Consider the following 21086-nt stretch of genomic DNA (forward strand, 5'->3'; position numbering starts at 1 on the left):
TGCAGACTAACGATTTTGCAGGTGGGCGGAGGATCAAGGAGGCAATGGGGCTGAAGGTGAACGTGATAGACCATTTATGCATAGGAACTTCAGACCTTGACTGCATCTGTCGCTGATGGTCTGAATACAGGTTTGCAGGCTCAGGGATGGCACACTGCCTAGCAGCAGAGAGTTCGCATCCACTGTGTGCCAAGGGTGGCGGCTGGGGAAAATCTTCCTGAGAGGACTTACCAGCTGCGAGCTGAGTCGGGGTGGGGCTGTGGCTGCGACAAGCAGACTGTTGTGAAACTGTGTGCTGAGCACGCCAACTAGTTTTACTCAGATTGTACAGTGGGGAACCCTGTGGGGAATCATAAAAGATACCAATTCATTCCCTCCTACCCCATTCCACCTTTCGGGGTTGCAACCAAGTAACAACAGTGTGGCTACTAGGACCAACTGGGGCCGCTTGGCGATGACGTCATCGACGGGGGCGGAAGCGACTACAGTTAGGGTATAGTCCATAGAAGCAGTCTGAAGATATTTTAGCCTTTTCCCTGTAAAGAGTAGCGAACTTATCCTTCTGACTTTTGCAGTTTGAGGTGGCAGCAAAATGCCTGCAGCTCCCACTTTCATCACCACCTGTTACCATGGAAGCTCTCGGGTAGTTAGGCCCCGGCGACTCCATGTTACGTCACCGTCCAAGCGCGTTTTAAGACTGGTGGCTCCGCCCTGTCCTGAGGGAGGGGCAGTACTCCTGAGGACGTCGCCGACAGTGCCTAAGGCCTCGTGGATAAATTTGATCGCTATCAGACGCCGTCGGCGTCTAAGCCCACCTATTTCAGGGGCAATCTCGGCCCGCTTTCACACTAGCTCGCTGCCCTGCAGCCCCGCCCCTTCCTGGGGGCTCCGCCCCCCGTGAATCAGCTGATCTCAGGGACCCGCTGGGCTGAGAAGCTCGCGCCGGATGCAGACTGCGGTGCTGCCGGTGGAGCGTCAGGTGAGCGAGGGTGAGTCTCCGGTCGGCCCTTGGCTTCGCAGGGCTGCCCGGCCCGGCTTTCCTGTGTGCGGGAGGCCGGGGTCCGAAAGAGAGGTGGAGGCGCAGGCCGAGGCCCAGGAGCGCGCTTGGTGACCCACAGAGACGGCGCCCGCGGCTTCCAAAAAACCTGCGTCCGACCGACGGCGCCTGCCCGCCAAAGAGCACCCGACGCGGCCCCCTGTCCCGGCCCCAGGTTCTCCCATTCGCCCCCTGCTTCCCTCCCCAGACGGGGTGCCACTGCATTGGTCTCAGCGGCGGGAAATTCTTTCACGACCCCCTTTCCCGCCTCCACCCACGCTGCCTTTTCCTTCACTCATTGATGAGGATTTATTGAATGCCCACTTTGGGCGCTCAGCACATAAACCGGAGTCCCTGGCCGCGAACCTTGGTGAGTGTCCCAGGAGGGTTTGCCCCAAGGATGCAGATCACGGTGGAAGGTGGACCTAGTGCTTCGGTGGTTTGAAAGGGCGGTTGCAGAAAAAGAAAATGACTTTGAAATTAAGAACTTAATTGTTTAGTTGTTTAACCAAGTCCTTTGGCGTGTCAGGTGAGCCATGAGAGGGTGAGAAGTTCTTTTGAGAGGCGAAGACAGGAAAGTAAGATAGGTCTATCATTAGGAAACGGTCCCGACGCTGGTGTTGGTCCTCTGGGTAATAGGGCTACTTTGGAGACAAGCAACAATAGGTTGGCAGAATTGTACTCTTGCTTACTTAGGGCTTTGATGATGAGGGAAGAGGAAAAACGCACTGGCTGAAGAGGCATATTCAAATACAGTATTCTCTCTAGGATGGAAAAGGAAGTAACTGTTAAACACAAACACAGATCTTTATTGCCTTTTAGATTTTTTGGTGGCTGTAAATGTTCTTTAAAAGGCCTTAAAGAATAAAATTGTGTGATGTGTGTTTTTTCTGAACAGGTATCAAAATTCAGCAAGTTATTGGTCCACTTTCCCCCCTAGTTTATCATAAATATGAATGATTTCAAGTGACCACTTGACCTGTGAGTTAATGAGTATTTAAAGAATTTAGGGCAGTGAAAAATTTGCAGTAAATTGCAATATTTTAATCTTAATAATATAAGCATGGGCTTTGGATATGGACATACCTGACCTCACATCCACTTATTCTTTGATTTGGGGAAAGTTATTTAACTTCTCTGCATTATTTTTCTTATTTCTAAATTGAGGATTAAAGTACCTTCCTCATAATAGCACCTTTACATTTAATGGTTCATGTATTTATTACAGTGCCTGGCAGTGGTAAATATTCAGTACATATTTCCTATTTTTATAATTATTTCTTCCACTATCTCATGACCCACACTGACTCACTGTTTTCTAAATGGAAAAGAGAACTGAATATTTTTAGAAAAGAAATATAATTCACTTTTTAAATTCAAGGGATAGTTTCCAGATAATTTGCTGATAACATTGACTTATAGTTACAGAAAATATGACTTCTGGTTGGTCTGTAGTAACTTTGGTGTTCAGTAAGGGTATTTTAATGCGAAAGAGATGCTTTTGGAATCTATACCTAGTTTAAATTTATTACTTAGTTTGCAAACTATGATTAGTATCGGCATATTCAGGGTTCATAGTTATAGCAAGAGAAATTCAAAGTTGTTTCACAGTATTAACATTTTTTAATAGATATTCTTTTTTTAAAGATCTTATTTATTTGACAGAGAGAGACAGCGAGCGAGGGAACACAAGCAGGGGGAGTGGGAGAGGGAGGAGCAGGCTTCCCACTGAGCAGGGAGCCCGATGGCGGGACTCAATCCCAGGACACTGGGATCATGACCTGAGCCGAAGGCAGATGCTTAACGACTGAGCCACCCAGGCACCCCACAATATTAACATTTGAAAAGATAATGATCCAGAAAATAAAGTACCAAATAGTGGAGGTGCATGGCGGGGGTGGGGGGGTGGGGGTGGGGTCTGAATTGCATCAGGTAAGCCTCTTATTTTTTTAAGTAGATTGAAGCAGTGTGAACTGGAATCCCTTCTGTCCAAATTTCAGCCTTTCAGAATTTAGTTGTCTTTTGAGACACTTAACTTTGGGCATTTTGACTGTTAAAGACACAAGAGTGTGTTAAGAACTTCACTGACATGATTTCAGTTTTGTGTGATTAGGTGGAGAGAGTACTATTAATCTCCCTTTTTATGAAAAACATGGATTTGATGCGGTATTGCTGAGTCCATTTTAAAGGTATTTCTGAAGAATATGACTGACTTGTAAAAACCTCTTATAATCTTGTATTAATATGACACTAGGTAAGGTATGAGTTAAAAAACTACAAAGAAAGGTAAAGACTGGTGATTTTTGAGATGGTGTAAAAGAAGGCTGCTTTTATGTAGTAAGAGGTTGAGCCCCTTTTTCAGACACTCAGAGGAGTGCTGTGAGGATTTTAATGACTTCTAGATCATTTAGCCCTTTTTATAACTTTGTGGAATTAAACCTAGCACATATTCCAACTATATTAGAGATTTTACTTGTAGAGCTTTTTTTTTTAACCGTTTTTTTTTTTCTTGTTACTCTTCTCTGTTGATAACCAGATAATTCAGTCATCAGTAATAAGAGAGTAGTAGATTTTGTAGGTTATCAGTCCTTAAGAAAATGCATAGTAACCACAAATAAAATAGTAACAAACTCTGACATGGTTCTTTTGAGTCTTGCATTTATTTTCCTATACCCATCTCTTACTTCTCTATATATGTCATGGTGCTGTCTTTACATTATGTCTTGATGTTTGTTGCGTCACACAATTGGTAGATCAGCTGAGAAATTGGTAAAGTAGCTGAACTAAGTGATCCACATGGGTAGAGCAAAAATATTTAAATCCGTGAGGTAATGAGTACTTGTTTGGGCTCTTGTAGAGTTACTCTTTCATATAGATTTCTTTTTTTTTTTTTAAAGATTTTATTTATTTATTTGACAGAGAGAGAGAGAGCGAGAGAGGGAGCACAAGCAGGGGGAGTGGGAGAGGGAGAAGCAGGCTTCCCCCGGAGCAGGGAGCCCGATGTGGGACTCGATCCCAGGACACTGGGATCATGACCTGAGCTGAAGGCAGTCGCTTAACCAACTGAGCCACCCAGGTGCCCTAGATTTCTTTTTAAAAAAGATTTTAATTATTTATTAGAGCGCTCGCACGAGAGCGGGGTGAGGGGCAGAGGGAGAAGCAGACGCCCCACAGAGCAGGGAGCCCTATGCGGGGCTCAACTCCAGGACTCTGGGATCATGACCTGAGCCGAAGGCGGGCGCTTAACCCACTGAGCCACCCAGGCACCCCTAATATAGACTTCTTTTTTGACGAAAATGTACAGTTCTCTCAATTGCTATGAGGAAAAGACTGGGGCTGTTTCATAGAGTTTCAGTTGGCTACCAGTGAATTATGCTCAAAGAGATCAGCTTTAGTCTCATTAATTTCACAAATTAATCAACTCATGGTTCCCTTTTACATGTAATGTAAATAATAAATAAAAATTATTTATTAAATAAAAATTATTAAATAAATTTTGTTCTTCAGCGTCCTCATACGGTTCTTCATTTCACATGATCTCCCTTTTAGGAAGGTGGTGGTTAGACCCAATAATGGCATCTGGATGGGTAACTTTCATTTCAGGGTTCTTCTGCAACCTAAATTTTTGTTGAGCTGAATTCTTAACCAAACTTAAGGCAATTGCCCAGGCAAACATGCAGCAAAGATGATTATAGCAGCTCTTAAAATAGCAATAAAGTAGAACAATCCAGCTGTACTTTGGTAGGGAAATGGATAAACTATGGTTTATTCATGCAATGAAATGCTATCCCCTAATAAAAATGAATGAACTAGGGGCGCCTGGGTGGCTCAGTCGTTAAGCGTCTGCCTTCAGCTCCGGTCATGGTCCCAGGGTCCTGGGATCGAGCCCTGCGTTTGGCTCCCTGCTCCTTGGGGAGCCTGCTTCTTCCTCTCCCACTTCCCCTGCTGTGTTCCCTCTCTTGCTGTGTGTGTCTCTCTCTCTCAAATACATAAAATCTTAAAAAAAAAAAAAAAAAGAATGAACTAGATCCATACTTATCAATGCAGATACATCTCAAATGTGTAACAATGAGTGAAGAAGCAAGTTGCCAAAGGATGTCTATGATATGATGCATTTATGTAGTTTTAAAAGAATGTAGCTACTACATTCTTATTGCTTATGGATACATATGTATCTAATGAAATACATTAAAGTATAAGAACATGTATGGAAATAAGACACATTAACTTTAGGAATAGTGGCTAACTCCGGGAGATAAGTTTGGGTGGAGCTCTTTCAGAAATATGTGTAACTTTTCTTTTTTTTTTTTAATTTTTTTTTTATTCTTATGTTAATCCCCTTACATTACAACATTAGTTTTAGATGAAGTGTTCCATGATTCATTGTTTGTGCACAACACCCAGTGCTCCATGCAGAATGTGCCCTCCTAAATACCCACCACCAGGCTAACCCATCCTCCCACCCCCCTCCCCTCTAGAACCCTGTTTGTTTTTCAGAGTCCATCATCTCTCATGGTTCGTCTACCCCTCCGATTTCCCCTGCTTCATTCTTCCCCTCCCGCTACCTTCTTCTTCTTCTTCTTTTTTTTTTTTTTCTTAACATATATTGCATTATTTGTTTCAGAGTGTGTAACTTTTCTATTTTAAAAACAGCTGAAGCAAATATAAAAATATGTTAACATTTGTTAGAACTGAGTGATGGGTAGGGACATGGACTTGTTCATTATTTATTTTTACAGATTTATGTATAATTAAGATAGTTTGTGAAACTAGCACTTGAAAAATTTTTTACTTTAGTTCTATTCTAATTTAAATTCTGTATAATTAAATAGAAAAAATTTAAAAATAAAATTTTTATTTATAATTAGGGCTCTCTTCCAGTATGCTTTCTTTATTTTACTTTCTAGCCTCACAGTAGTTGACTGTGGAAAAATAATTCTTTTCTTTCTGCAGTAGGAAAAGAATGTGCCACTGCCGCTCCACTGTGTAAAGCTTTTCTAAGGAGAGGAGACAGACCTATTATTAGTCGATTTTATTTTGCTATTTGACTTGTGCTCCTGCAAAAATGCTTTTTTTTTTTTTTAAAGATTTTATTTATTTATTTGACAGAGAGGGAGAGAGAGCAGGAACACAAGCAGGGGGAGTGTGAGAGGGAGAAGCAGGCTTCCCGCGGAGCAGGGAGCCTGATGTGGGGCTCGATCTCAGGACGCTGGGATCATGACCTGAGCCGAAGGCAGATGCTTAATGACTGAGCCACCCAGATGCCCCCAAAAATGCTTTTCTTAAGATGAGGAATATTTTCTTAAAAGGCTACAGAGGAATTTATATTCTAGAGACTCTTGGGGAATGCAAGCTTACACTGATCATGATCTCTCAAAGGATAGGGGAGCAGAATAGATCATAAAGTCCTAAAAAGAATTTGGACAGAGTGACTCAGATACAAAATTACCACAGATACCGTGTGGTCATGAACACTTACTTTTTAAAGTTTGGGTTTGTTATATTTTATTACAGTGTGGTAAAACTGAATTTATACTGTTACTGCACGTGTCCTAGTTATTCCTCAAAGAAAATCTAATTCTCTCTGAAAAAGGTATTAATAAGTAAACATGATGAGCATGTGTTAAATGGTTTGAGTAGTGAATAGTAAATTTAATAGTTGATCCCTACTTTAACCTCAGTATTTAAACTTGAGTTAAATAACCTTTCATTCCTAATGAAGAATACCTGTTAACGCAGGGCACCTGGGTGGCTCAGTCGGTTAAGCATCTGCCTTCAGCTCAGGTCATGATCCCAGGGTCCTGGGAACTAGCCTCAGCAGGGAGCCTGCTTCTCCCTCTGCCTGCCGCTCCCCCTGCTTGTTCTCTCTCTCTCTCTCTTTCAAATAAATAAAATCTTAAAAAAAGAAAAAAAAGAATACCTTTTACTAGCACTTTCAAAAAAGTGAAACTTGTATCTCCAGAACACTATTTTTGGCCCTGTTCAGTTGTATGGCCCTGTGATGACGTTAAGTATTATTTGTTTTTGATTGGTAAAATAAACCAACATACTTTGAACTGTATTTCTGTAATATTGCCTTATTTTAAAAAAATGTGGCCATTTAAAAGAGAATAGTAGCAAAATATTAAAGGAATAAACAATTTGTATCAGAAATTACACTCTATCAGGTAATAACAGACAGATTTTTGCAGTACCTGAGAATTTGAAATTCAGTTCCTAGTATTATAATATCCACCAAAATGTTTCATGGGGATTTCATTAATCTGGAAGAATGTATTTTAAAAATTTTGCAGTGGATACAAAAAGGAGCTAAATGGGCATTGCTGGGCATTTATTTTACTATATTTACACTCCCCCTCCCCCCTGGTGGGTAATATCCATTCTAGAGGATTTTCACAATCAGAAGTGTAGTTTTAGTAGTTTTCAGGGTGAAATTAGCAGGCCGTAAGAGTGAGACTGTGAAGTGTTAGTGTCCATGGTGGCACCAGAAACTGTCTCTATGTACTAAGGAGAAAGAGACTGTTCTTTACTGGGTTGAACTGACATGAAATAATAGCATCTTCATAGTTAGGAAATACCATTAGCAAATTATGAGAATTTCTATTATAAGTAGACACTTTCCTTTTGTGTCCTATATTGACTTTTATTACAGGCGCTAGAAATCTACATCATTTGGAAGTGCTGTCTTTCACTGAGTATTCACTTAAATGTAGTCCACTTGTACCTAGTAGTTACTATGGTTACAAGAATGTACCAATGAATAAATCATAGTTTCTGACCTCCAGGAATTTATAATATATTTTGAATCAATGACTTAGTGCATTATCCCATTAGTAACAACATTATAAGTGGTAAGTACTTTCTAGACTAGCCTACTGACTTACTTTATTCAGTGCATTAATTTACTGAATTCTTGAACTCTGGGTCAGTATTTAAGGAGCTAGTCAGCTCCATAGTGGTATCAGGCATTGCCTTCTGTGTTGCAATTAAGGCTGAGAGGGCTGGGATTTGAAGTGACCTCAACCTTTGATGGTGGTTGATTTGTCAAGGCTGCTGCAGTGCAAGGTGAGTGTTTCTCAGCCTTCATTAGTGGTTGGTAAAGGCTTTGGTGGTGGGATATCCAGGAAGTAGCAGTTATTGGTGTCTAGATTAGTTCTCAGTCAGGTGTTTGGGTCATAAGTTGCCTTGATCTGTATATAAATATATTGACTGAGCCTCTAACAGAAAATATTCATTGAGCATTTACCATGTGTAAAATACCATAGTGTCTTAAAGTATTGTTTACTACATTCACCTATAAGCTCTGCTTTACAACATCTTTAAATTTTTTTTTTTTTAAGATTTTATTTATTCATTTGAGACAGAGATACAAAGAGAGTATGAGCAGGGGGAGAGGCAGAGGGAGAAGCAGGCTCTCCGCTGAGCCAGGGGCCAGACATTGGGCTGGATCCTGCAACCCTGGGATCATGACCTGAGCCGAAGGCAGACGCTTAACCATCTGAGCCACCCAGGTGCCCCAATATTTTAAAAATGTTTAAAAAGATGTATTTATTCGAGAGAGAGTGTGTGCACCTTGTGGGCTAGGGGCAGGGGAGAGAGAGAACCCACAAGCAGACTCCACACCGATCACAGAGCCTGATGTTGTGGGGGCTCGATCTGAGTACCCTGAGGTCATGAAGTGAGCTGAAACCAAGAGTCGGCCACTCAACCAACTGAGCCACCCAGGTGCCCCTGGTTTACTACATTTTAAGAAAATGAAGCCAATTCAAACTTTAAAAAGAAAGTGTAAGCACCTGCAATTTTAAAGTTTTGCAGTAGATACAAAATGCAATACAATTTACTATATTTATTGTTCTATCTTAATGTCTTATCATTCTAATCTCCAATTATCATTACTCTTGTAGCTACAGTTATTGCAGTTGTTTTAATCAATATACCTGTTTTAAAACAGTAAGTGAAACGAGAATAAGACTGGAAGTGCTCAGCTTTATTGGCTTTTTCTATGCTTTGAGGGTGCTGTCTATAGAGAGCCATCATTCTAGTAAGAAAGGCAGAACATGATAGCATGTAAACTCCTTAAGGACAGGAACTCATTTATTTATGTGGGCCTAGTCTGTCCACAGATATTTATTGAGTACCTGTTATATATCAGGACTATGTTAAGCAGCTAGGCTGTAATAGAGAGTAAGATGTTTTTGGCTTTCACAGAAATTTTAGACTGGCATACCCGGAACATAGTAGATGAAAAAAATACGTGAGGTGTTGTTGAAATTTCAGCCTTTGAAAGTTAATATACTTATGACTTACAAATTTATCTTTCACTAAATCATTAAGGGGAAAGGACTTTATCCAGAGAATAAAGTTTACTAGAGATGAATAAATAGAATCAATAGTCCACTAGCACATTTCTTTTCCACATTAAATTTTTTTAAAATTTATATTCTGCCTTGTCCTAAAAAGATTTAAGGCAGTTTACAAAAATATATAATATGGCAACATAAAATAAAGAAAGAGAATGACTGGAGCCAGGAGTGAGATTAGAATACAGAGCACACATACACTATAAAGTCCTAGTCACTTAACAGATGGCATCATATGAGACTCTTACTCTCTCACCACGAAATCTGTACTCCTGTCTATATCTGTAACTGTATCTGTGTATCTGTAATCTAGGTCTGTTTCCTGTCTTATTAAAACGTAGACCCTTCCTCTTGTGAAAGATCAGTCCCCAAACACATGTTCCAGATGCCGTCCTCTTTCACTTTGTCCAGGACTTTGGTTCTTCCCTCTGCCCCCTTGCATCTGGGATTGGTGTCATTGTCAATGCAAACATGTTCAGCTATCTCAACATCTCCCCAGCTCCGCACATACAAAAAACACACCCTTTATCTTCACATTCTTCTCTAGCTCCATTTCTCTGTCATTTTGACAGTGTTTTTCAAAAGAATTCTTTACGTGAATTTAATTTTCTTGTGTTCACCTCCCATTTATAGTCAACCTACTCCAATCTGGTTTTCAGTCCCCTACTACCACTGAAACTGGCCAAGCTCAGCATTGATATCTGTGTTGGCATATGCACTGGACACTTTTCAGCTCTCATCCTAGGAGACCCCAGTGACTTTGACCTAGTTGACCAGGCCTGTCTCCTGGAAACACTCTGCTTTGTTTTTATGTGCACACATAGACTCCTGCTTCTCCCACCTCTCAGGTCACTTCTCACCCAGTTGTTATTGCTTGTTCCTCATCCTAACCAACCTCTAGGTGCAGGAGCTCCTTACAGCTTGGTCCTGTTCCTTTACATTCTCTTAATACACACCCGGTGATATTATGCATTGTCTTGATTGCACATATTATCCATATGCCTTTCCAAGTTTATATCAATAGCTGAGACCTTTTTTCTGAACTTCATACTCATATATTCAGCTGCTTTTGACAGGTACTCTGGGATTGCTCACTGGTATCTTGAACTTAACATAAAAAAAAATCTTAACCAGAATCTTCTACTTCAGAATTCTATCTTTTTTTTTACTCTTCTCCATTTCGCTAAATGGTACCACCGACACACAGTTGTTCAAGGCAGAACTTAGAAATCATTTTTGATACCTCCTTCTTTATACCCCACTTGTGTCTAATATATCACCAAGTCCTAGTTGTTCTAGGACAATGCACCTCATTTGTTTACCTCTTTCTCTTCTACCAAATTGGCAGCCTTATATAAAATTAAAGAGCCTAGGCTTCCTCCTTCCACTGAGAAGATGAGCCAAGTGAGTATTTGCAGGCAGGATACTCCTTGCAAAATTAATTTGGGCACTGTATGTGAGTATGTTCACCATAAAATAGACTTAAAACTTTTGAGAAAAGTGTAAATCATCACCATTGGAATACATTGTTAAAGCACTTATAGAATGTCTTGTAAGCAATGCAACTTTCTAGTGTACTCTTCAAGATGAAGTTGATGTTAAAAGTACATATAAGAAACTAAAGGAAGTATAAAATAGTTAAAAGTTGGGGACCCCTACCAAAAATGATTGTTGTTTGTTTTAGAATACAGGTTCCTGGGGTGCCTGGGTGGCTCAGTGGGTTAAGCATCCAACTCTTGATTTCAGCCCGGGTCATGTTCTCGGGGTCCTGGAATAGAGCCCCTTGTCGGGCTCTGTGCTCAGCAGGGGGTCTTCTTGAGGATTGTCTCCCTCTCTTTCTGTCTCTCCCCCGCTCAAGCTCTCTCTCTTTCTCAAATAAATCAATCTTAAAAAAAAAAAAATAGAATACAGGTTCCTGGTCCCTTCCTTGGAACCCTTGAGGCAAGGTATATTTTAGAATTCAGAATTTTTTGATCTTTAAAATGTGCATAAACCATATATTAGGTAACACTTTCTCTGGGACCTTTGGTACCACCCCATAATCATACTAATATTTCTTCTTTTTTTTAAGATTTTTAAATTACTTTTAAGTAATCTCTACACCCAATATGGGGCTTGAACTTAAAACCCCAAGATCAAGAGTCACATTCTACTGACTGAGCCAGCCAGTTGCCCCAATCGTATTAATATTTCTACAGCAAAATATATGAATATTCACACTAAAGGGGCAAAAACTAACCTCATATTAGTGCAGGTCAGGTTTGCTGTCAGATAAGTTTTAGTCAGATTTTGCCACCAAAAGAGTTATGAAAAAACTTAGTTTTCAGTTTTTTGGACTTTGGATTTCTTTTTTTTCTTTTTTTAAAGATTTTATTTATTTGACAGAGAGAGGGGACTTTGGATTTCTGGTTAAGGTTTTGTGGATCTGTAGATAGTTTGCAGCTTTTTCTAACAATAATTCGGACACCTAGACCACATTTTTTTAGGGCACTCTCGGATCATGGTGTTAAAAGCATACCCTCTGCTTGTACAAGATAGTTTATTTCTCTGTTAAATGTAGCAGGAAGTTGTGTTTCCAGTGGGATCTAAAAGTGGAGTCAGATTGTTAAGAACCAAGGTTTGGCTTTTGTTTTAAAGGGCCATCTGAGAGTTTAATTGCTTTACATTTCACTGTAAAGGAGATAATTTGAAGTGTAGAGTGGCATACCTTAATATGAATCTAGCTTTGTTCTGTGACTCATAGAATTTAAGAGCTGGAGGGGATGCTTGAGTCTGTTGTGCTCATTTTACAGATGTCCTTGATCTCTGGAAAGGCCGTGCAAGGCAAAAGAGGACCCCAGATTTTTGACTGTACAACATCACACAGTTTCTTTATCAGAGCTAATTAATATAATAAAGGCCTATGAAGGGAAGTTACTATATAACAGAAGAAAAGAAGCAGAGTTTAGGGATTCTGCGTCCCAAAGGAATGTAGAGTGAGAACCTTAAAGTTCACCTGGAGAGAACTATCCCCAGAAGAAGCCCCATGATTAAGCAGTTTTATAACAATCAAAAATGTGAAGCAATGAGAGAGTTTAAGGAAGTTTAAGTGCTATTTGAATGCTTGAGGCAAATCTTAAAGATTTCCTGATAGGGGAATCATAAAAATAGAAAAACAAAAATTTCGGGTTTACTTTTTCTTATGGATACATAATTGAGAAATGTTAGGTTTTTTCTCTTTGTTTTTGTTTTTTTAATGTAGGCTTCATGCCCGAGAAAGAATGTTAGGTTAAATAAGAGTTGGTAAATGCCACTTATATTTAAGTATGTGAGAGAAAACTTTATAATACAAGGTTCCCACATTTAGCCGTAGTATTCTTTTTTAGTTATGTTTCCTTAGCAGTCATTTCTGTTTCTCATTACTCTATTTGAGTCTTAGGCAGACCTATCTTCTTGGAAGAAGTCAAACATATTAAAACAAAATGAGACAGATTTATAATACTGATATAGAAAGATGTCTACGAAATAGTGTATTAGCTAGCTTTCTGTTGCTATTTAACAAATGGCTACAAATTTAGTGGCTTAAAATAACACAAATGTATTGTTTTTGCAGTTCTTTAGGTAGAAAGTATGACACAAGTCTCACTGGGCTAAAATCAGGGTGTCAGCAGGGCTGCATTCTTTTCTGGATCTGTTTCCTTGCGTTTTCCAGCTTCTAGAGGCCACCCACATTCTTTGGCTTATGCTCCCCCCCTTCCCATCTTCAAAGCCAGCAGTCTCTCAGACCATGCTTCCATCAGCACATCTCTTTATCTGACTCTCCTTCTGTCTCTTGCACTTTTAAGGAGGCTTGTGATAACCACATCGATAATCCAACCCAATAATCTCCCTATTTTAGGGTCAGCTGATTAGCAATTTTAATTCCCCTTTGCCATTAACCTAACCTGTTCACAGGTTCTTGGCATTAGGATGTGGGCATCTTTGGGGACCATTATTCTGCCTAGCATATATAGTAAGTAACAAAAGAAAGTTGCAAAAACAGTTTGTATGGCTTTAATTCCGTTTGGATTTGAAAAAATGTGTGGTGGTGAAAAATATGGCAAAAGATGAAATCTACTTTAAGAAAACTCTGTATTCAAAAAATGTGACACTCAAAGAGGAAAAAAAGGCTGACTGTTTTGTTCACTTCACCAAAAGGTTCTCAACATTTTTGATTGTCAGGCACTAGGATAAAATTCAATTTACATTCAGTGAATCAGTGATGGGAAGCAAAGTGTGCTTGTGTACTTATACACCCTCCCAGAGAAGTTCTCTGGTTTCTGCTGGGTATTGTTTAACTTTAATCAAGGAACAGTTAGTTACTCCTTGATCTCTGATGAATAAACACAGGTTAGATCTGGCCTCAGAATTTCTCTGTACATTTTCCTAATGGTTAATTATCCTCACAAGGCATAGTACCACTTAATAATCACATTTATTATTTTAAAAAATAATCATTTATTAAATTAATAGCATTTATTAAATATATTCAGGTATATGTTTTGTTTACATGGTACCCTTCATCCAACTTTAAATGATTCAGAATTTTTCTAAAATAAGCATTAGGTAGAGAGCAATTTCCTCCCGATACACAGATGGCAAATGGTAAGAATTCACAGGCAACCTGGAGTAAACAGATGGGTCTTACATCACTCCTGCTGGTATGGGCTGTTTTCAGAGTACAGTGACCATGCCATATCCTTTGCAGAAAAATCATACATTTGGTTTGGGTATTTTTATGGTTGACACAAATAAAACCTCATTGCTATTATGTATTTTCATGTGTTTTGGTGCCCTTAAAAATATGAATTTTTAGTTGAGATGAATTGAGTATCTCTGTCTGCGTGTTTATATTTCTGTCTCTTTATTAAACATTGAGTTTCTAAACCGATGGGTCATGATATTGGTACTGTAATTTCATGTAGCTCTTTATTATTAAATGGTGGGTTTTGAAACAGATATTTTAAAACCCAAATTTCTTTCAGCCTTTTGTACTATGGTTTCGAGTTGAGGTTGATTTGGGGAAAATACTTCTAGTTCCAATAAATAGAAATCTTTCTGATTTTAGTAATATAATTTTTTTGTGTGCATTGCTGAAAAATGTAAATTAAAACCACTTGAATCTGATACATTACTGAAGAAGGTTGAGAAATTCTTTCTTACTTAATTGGTATTTACATGTTCATGTGTTCCAGAAGCATTTTAAAAGCAACCCTTAACATGTGTGAAATGAGTATTTAATGAAAAGAATTTTCAGATTGAGCTTCCTTCTTTATAATAAAAAATAAAATCTGTTGCCTGACAAAGTACAGCTTAATTGCAGGTAGTCTTGTCTTCCTTTGACATTGCGTTTGATGGTCAGCAGGCATTTTTATAAGCTCAGTGGGCAGGCTCAGTCTAGATATTCAACTTTGGCTGGCGGGATATGAAATAGTTGAAATAGTTTCACTGCATATTTATTGCCCAGTGAATGTGCACTTGTTAGAGGGCTGCCGTTTTTTTTTTTTTTTTCTTTAAATCTGAGGAATGAAGTAGCACAGTATTCTTTCATTGCTCTTTGTGCTTACCTGTGTTTTGCCATTTAGGTCTTTATATACTTTTCGCAAAGAAGAAATGATTTGGTGATGGAGTTCTCCCCCTGACCGATGGACTCAAAGAAGAGAAGGTAAAACTTACATTTCTTCTTCTACCTTCTTCTAGGAAGACACAACAAGCAATTCCACGAATGCGTAGCTTCTCTTCAGTTCAATTTTCTTGTTTGTGGTTATTAAGTAGGAAGAGTGACATTTATGTTGATGGGTAAAGAGAAAGATAATAAAATATAACTGATTAGTGATAAGCTTTGTTGCTAGTTTCTTATGCATAAAAAAATGGCACAAAGTGTCATCATCATTTTAAAGCTTTTGAAGCCATTTTTTCTCACAAATAACTTCAGGTCTTCAGACATAGCCTTATTAATTGCAGTCCTCTTCTATCCTTAGAAAACTGGATTAAGTTTGCGGCTTTCCTCTCATATAACCATGGTTATGCCTAATCATAACTGAGAGGAATATTATTTAGCAAAAGTAGAGAAATTTCTAGGTATTATAAAATAAATAAAACCAGAAAACTTTCTGTGCCTTGTTAAAATTGGCATCATTGTTCTAGAAAAAAGCATGTATCATCAGTGGCAACAGAGGAAACTTGGTATAAAGGAAACCCAGCATATTTTAATATGCCCTTTTCTTAGAAGGGTAGGCAGTTATGGTATGGTCATTATCATAAAGCTTGGCGTCTTGTGTTCTTTGAACCAGAATCATCACATGGATAGAATTCTTTGGCTAGAACATAAAGCACAAAAGATTTTACTGTTCCTGATATAAATTTGATTCTTAAAAAGTTAAATAACAACTATAGGGCTTACTCAGTGCAAAGTAAAATATGGATCTCTATTCCTTCTTATCAAATACTTTTTTTAGTATTCAAAACTAAAATTTTAAAATAAGAATCCAACTTGGGACATGTTACAACTTTATTATCCAAATAAGGAGTTAATAAATGGAGAAGTTAGAATCTTAAAATTTTGTGCTATTAAATCTAAAATGTCAAAAAATAGTCCAGGTTTTGTTTACTTCTTAGATAGAGATAAATAATTTGTGGGTTTAGATTGTCCTCAAGCCTTTTATGTAAATAATTGTTTTATATCTGCTCCTGTGTCCCAACCAAAGCATAAAATGTGTGCTAAACGATCTGACCCAGTCACCCATGTGCTGGTAAAAGGTACAGATCTAATGAAATTAGTAAGAACCCCCAAAATACAGTTTTAATTGCAGGAACAATTAAGCTATTTTTCTTAACGTTTGTAGCTCAACAGAAGCAGAAGGATCCAAAGAAAGAGGCCTGGTCCATGTGTGGCAGGCAGGATCCTATTCTGTAACACCAGAGAGACTGCCAGGCTGGGGAGGAAAGACTGTTCTTCAAGCAGCCCTTGGAGTGAAGCATGGAGTTCTTCTGACTGAAGGTATTGAAAAGAATGGGTTAACAAATACTAACTGAAATGCTAACAGTACCTGGGTATGTAAGATCAGGTAAGAGAGTTACTGGATATCAGGAATTCTTAATGACGTTTGCTAGAGCTTATACTCTTTGTGTTTTCAAAATATGTTCTTACTCTCTATCAAAAATCAGATTAGTTCTTAAATTTAAGATCCATCATAACTAGAATAAAAGGGAGAATTACAGTTGGTAAATTTTATAGTAACAAGTACATGAAAAATTAACTTTTGAAAGATTACCTATTCAGAAACTCTTTTGCTGTACCTTTGTTCATTAAATGTATCAGAATAACCATGCTAATAATAGTTAATGTTTATTAAACAATTATGGGTGCCTGGCACTGCAGCGAGCACTTTGTATGTACCACCTCACTGAGTCTTCACAACCACGTTGTGAGGTAGGCTACTGTTGGTGTCCCCACTTCACAGATGAGGAAGCTGAAGGTCAGGAGGTTAAATAATTTCCCCAAGCCCACACAGCTATTGGAGTGTCAGAGTCAGAATTGGAATTCAGAGAGTCTGATTTCAGAGCCTGCTTTTTAAGCTACCTGCCCCTACTGCCTCAGTACGGTTTTTCTCAGGCATAAACAGCAGCTCCTAAGAACATGTAATAAAATAAATCTATAAATCTATAACAGATAGAAACATAGGCTATAACTTATAGAGAGAGTTGCCTTTAATTTGATAGCAGTTTACCAACTCAATCATGGCAAATTTGGTTTGAGCCAGGACTGCCTTCAACTAATTTATAAATTTCTGTTCCATAAGCATTTATTAAGTATTCAATAATGCTTTGATATTTTCCTCGTAGGAACTAAGGGAAGACAAATCCTAAGAAGCAAAGCTTAAATCTGACCTTGGTAATTTTGTGGGGTAAACATGGATTTCTTTCTAGCCTCTTTATTACTATATCACTTTTATTATAATAATATAGAATAATATTATTAGGCCAGAATTTAGAAAAAGCTTTATTATAAAAATGTGAACCATATTCAATAGATACCTGCCCTAAGGGCTTCAAAATATATCCTTCTCAAGCATATGTAAGTGGAATTCCGTTGTTTACCCTTCAGTAAGATATTTAGGAACCCTTCATGAACATGTTCTCTAAACCTCTAGAATCATACCTTAAGTGGGATAACTGGGGGAAAACATTTTAAAAATATATGAATAGCCTATCATTGTTCATGTTTAAGCAATGTCCTGGTTTTAAGTGTTAAAGCTACAAAAAAACCCACAAAAAAACCAAAAAATACTCATCTCACACAAGTGTGTAGTTTGAAATGGCAAAAAGATCTCCAGTGCTATCTTTTCCAGGTGAGAAAATGTTACTGATGGAATGCCAGAAATTTTCAAGTTCTTTTTCTCTATTTAGTTTGACTATCAGCTCATAATTCAGTGAGGACACTTCATTGAATCACTATTTCTGAGGTACTCCAGGTTGAAAAAAGGGAGGAGTTGTCTAAATATCCATTTCTCTGCACTATTTCTCTCTCTACTGGAGTGATATCCATTGAAAGAGTTGGTGAGCTGTTGCAAGTTTATATTGCTGTGTCACTCGGGAAGAAAAGTTTAAGTATCGTAACCAGTGAGCTTATTTTCTCAGTACTCTTTATCCAAACTGGAAATTCCGTAATAAAAGCTCATGTCTTCCCTCAAGCCTCTATTGTGTTCTTTCTTACATAGACGTTCTGGTTAGTTAATTTGAGTGTATAAATATATTTACTGTGTATAATAGGCCATAGCTAAAGAATGCATTTTTTTCGTCATCAGCTCAGTTGCTGCTTTGTGGGAAAAAATACTACTATAAATTTACTTCATTATTTCTTAATTTAAAAAAATGGGATGAGTCTCTGGTCATATGGAAAAGAAGGAATAGTGGGCTTGTTTTACTATTTTCAAAACCCATGGCCAAATCTTTGTTCCATTTGAGTTGTTTAGCTAGCACAGGTCATATGCACACGCCCCCAAACTACCACAGTACTGCATGAGATTATGACTTGGTAGCACAGATGGACAGAAACAGGTCCTTATCAGTCATGTGCCCAGCTCACTGGCGCCTTTTGTTTTACTTCTAAAGCCAGCCAGTTGCCCTTCATTCTAAAGCCAGCCATCATAGCTTTTGTTGTTTTTTTTGCTTTGTTGGTTTCGTTGTGATGATTTGCTTTTTAAACAAATGGCACATCAGGAATGCTATATAGTGCACAATATATATTATATATAACATTTAAAATGATACATAATATTGTGCACGTCATGAAGACAGCATCTAGAACACTGGTGCTTTCTTAGAACCTGGAAGTATAAAGCTGATTTCTTAGTTTTGGCCAGAATGAATCGCTAATATTTTTATGCTTCTGCGTAATTTTCTGCTGCTCTGACTTACTGAAGTAGCAGTGAATGTTCTAGATGTTAGCGAATGTATCTATTTTATCCTCTGCTCATTTTATCTTATCATGGTCATTACTTTGCTCTGAACACTCGGAATCTGCCATCTGTAATAGCCTACGATGATAGCCATTACTAGTGGATCCATGTAGGACTTTGTAGGATGAGGCTGAAGGAAAGGAGCAATAACCCTCCATTTGGAAGTAGCCTCCTGTAGTTGGTAGAAATTCTCACTATTTTTCAGAATATTAAAAGATGATATTTGTTAAAAGACGAATAAACGTGGGATATTATATGCTTGAACCAAAATCTCTACAACTGCACTTTTGAAAATTAAAAACAAAGCAAAAAACAGCCCTATTTTGTTAACCTAGAGGGGCCAAAAATTTGCTGATGAGATTTCCAGTTAATTCACTAACCCCCTTCTTTTTTTTTTTTTTTAACCTTCAGATGGTGAGGTCTACAGCTTTGGGACTCTTCCCTGGAGAAGTGAACCAGCAGAGATTTGTCCGAGTAGCCCCATTCTAGAAAATGCCCTGGTTGGGCAATATGTTGTTACTGTGGCATCAGGGAGTTTCCACAGTGGAGCAGTGACAGAAAGTGGCATAGCGTACATGTGGGGGGAGAACTCTGCAGGCCAGTGTGCAGTAGCTAACCAGCAGTATGTTCCAGAACCGAATCCTGTCAGCATTTCTGATTCTGAGACCAGTTCTTTGTTAGCCGTCAGGATTTTGCAGTTGGCATGTGGTGAGGAGCACACACTGGCATTGTCATTAAGCAGAGAGATTTGGGCATGGGGTACTGGTTGTCAGTTGGGTCTCATTACCACCGCCTTCCCGGTGACAAAGCCACAAAAGGTGGAACATCTTGCCGGGCGAGTAGTGCTACAGGTTGCCTGTGGTGCGTTCCACAGCTTAGCCCTCGTACAGTGCCTCCCTTCCCAGGATCTGAAGCCAGTCCCGGAAAGATGCAACCAGTGCAGCCAACTCCTAATTACTATGACTGACAAAGAAGACCATGTGATTATATCAGACAGTCATTGTTGCCCATTAGGTGTGACACTGTCAGAATCCCAGGCAGAGAACCAGGCCAGCACTGCCATCAGCCCCTCCACTGAAACCCTTGACAATCAGGGAGAAGTATTCGAGAACACGCTTGTAGAAAATGATCTGCCTGTTGCTACTGACACGAACGTTGGAAATGTTCAGACCACAGGTGGTGATGCCATTCCCTCCCAACAAGACATCGTGGGAACAACTGAAATTTCTTCTGCCAGAAATGTACCATCGTACCCTGATACTCAGGCAGTAAATGAATACATGCAAAAACTGTCAGATCATTCAGTAAGAGAGAACTCAGAGAACGGCGAAAAGCCAATGCCATCTCAGGTACCTGCTAAATTTTATAATAAAAAGGTGTTTCTGGAGTTAGGAGTTTTTCTTTAGCAACTTTAAAATGCTTAAGTCTTGAGTTTGACTTTAAATCTCTTTTATCATGCGATCTTAGATAAGGGAAAACCTGGATTAAATCAAAATTACTCTTTATGTTCAAATTCTGCCCTCTAAGATGTTGAAAGATGTCATGCTGGGCTTCTTTCATAAGTAGCAAAATCTCATTTATTTTTTCTAGTGCTTTTCCTCCCATGACGAAATGTACTAAATTTTGGTAGGCTCCTGAATACTGTGGGTTTTTTTTTTCCCCCCCTGAATACTTTTAATATAACTATACATTCACAAAGATTCGTCTCACCTGTATTTGTACGACTCCAGATTCCGTAGAGAGTAGTCCTTTCCTTTTTTATCAGGGGAGGTTGCTATGTGGTGAATCCCTCAGTTGTAGGCAGACCTTAAAAAAAAACTCCTGGTGTTATATATTGTTTGAATTTTTTTCAGCTTATACCTATGGTCCTTAGAGGGCTTTGTTGTGGGACAGGGGATTAGTGTTTTCTTCATCTCATTTAAACTACTCTAATTTTAAAAACTTGTAAATGGAGAAAAGCTGTTTACCAGTAGCATACAGTAAAGTTTGAGTCTCCCTGATTAAACAAATTGTTTTAAAAGGATAATTTGTTTTTTTACTCTTCATGTAAGCCTTTCAGTTTTGCTTTTACCAAAACTCTAAGAGAAGAAAATGAAACAAAACAAAAGCCTCTTAGTCATAAAAGAACTGTCCTGTGGTGTTTTTCTCAGGTTTTTGAAACCATATACTTCTTGATTCTTTATTCTTGTTCTTCAGTCTGTCAGGATGAGA

At 38.6% G+C, this 21086-nt stretch overlaps 1 protein-coding gene across 6 annotated transcripts in view; it reads left to right on the plus strand.

The window, feature by feature from the left end:
• Positions 1 to 750: 750 nt before the first annotated feature.
• The window catches only part of ALS2 (alsin Rho guanine nucleotide exchange factor ALS2), a 75321-nt gene continuing 54985 nt past the window's right edge, over positions 751 to 21086 (plus strand). For 2 of the 6 annotated variants that reach the window (XM_035007371.1, XM_035007377.1), the window contains exons 1-4: positions 752 to 979; positions 15000 to 15079; positions 16260 to 16414; positions 19287 to 20224. In XM_035007371.1, coding sequence (XP_034863262.1) covers positions 15060 to 15079; positions 16260 to 16414; positions 19287 to 20224 — 1113 coding nt within the window. In that variant the 5' untranslated portion in view covers positions 752 to 979; positions 15000 to 15059. Of the gene's footprint in view, positions 990 to 1055; positions 1407 to 14895; positions 15080 to 16259; positions 16415 to 19286; positions 20225 to 21086 lie in introns of those variants that run through there. The other 4 variants (XM_035007376.1, XM_035007372.1, XM_035007375.1 and 1 more) reach the window with 4 other exon arrangements.

The sequence above is a fragment of the Mirounga leonina genome, unplaced genomic scaffold (assembly GCF_011800145.1).
Source record: "Mirounga leonina isolate KUSES-001 unplaced genomic scaffold, KU_Mleo_1.0 Mir_151, whole genome shotgun sequence".
Classification (NCBI taxonomy): domain Eukaryota; kingdom Metazoa; phylum Chordata; class Mammalia; order Carnivora; family Phocidae; genus Mirounga; species Mirounga leonina.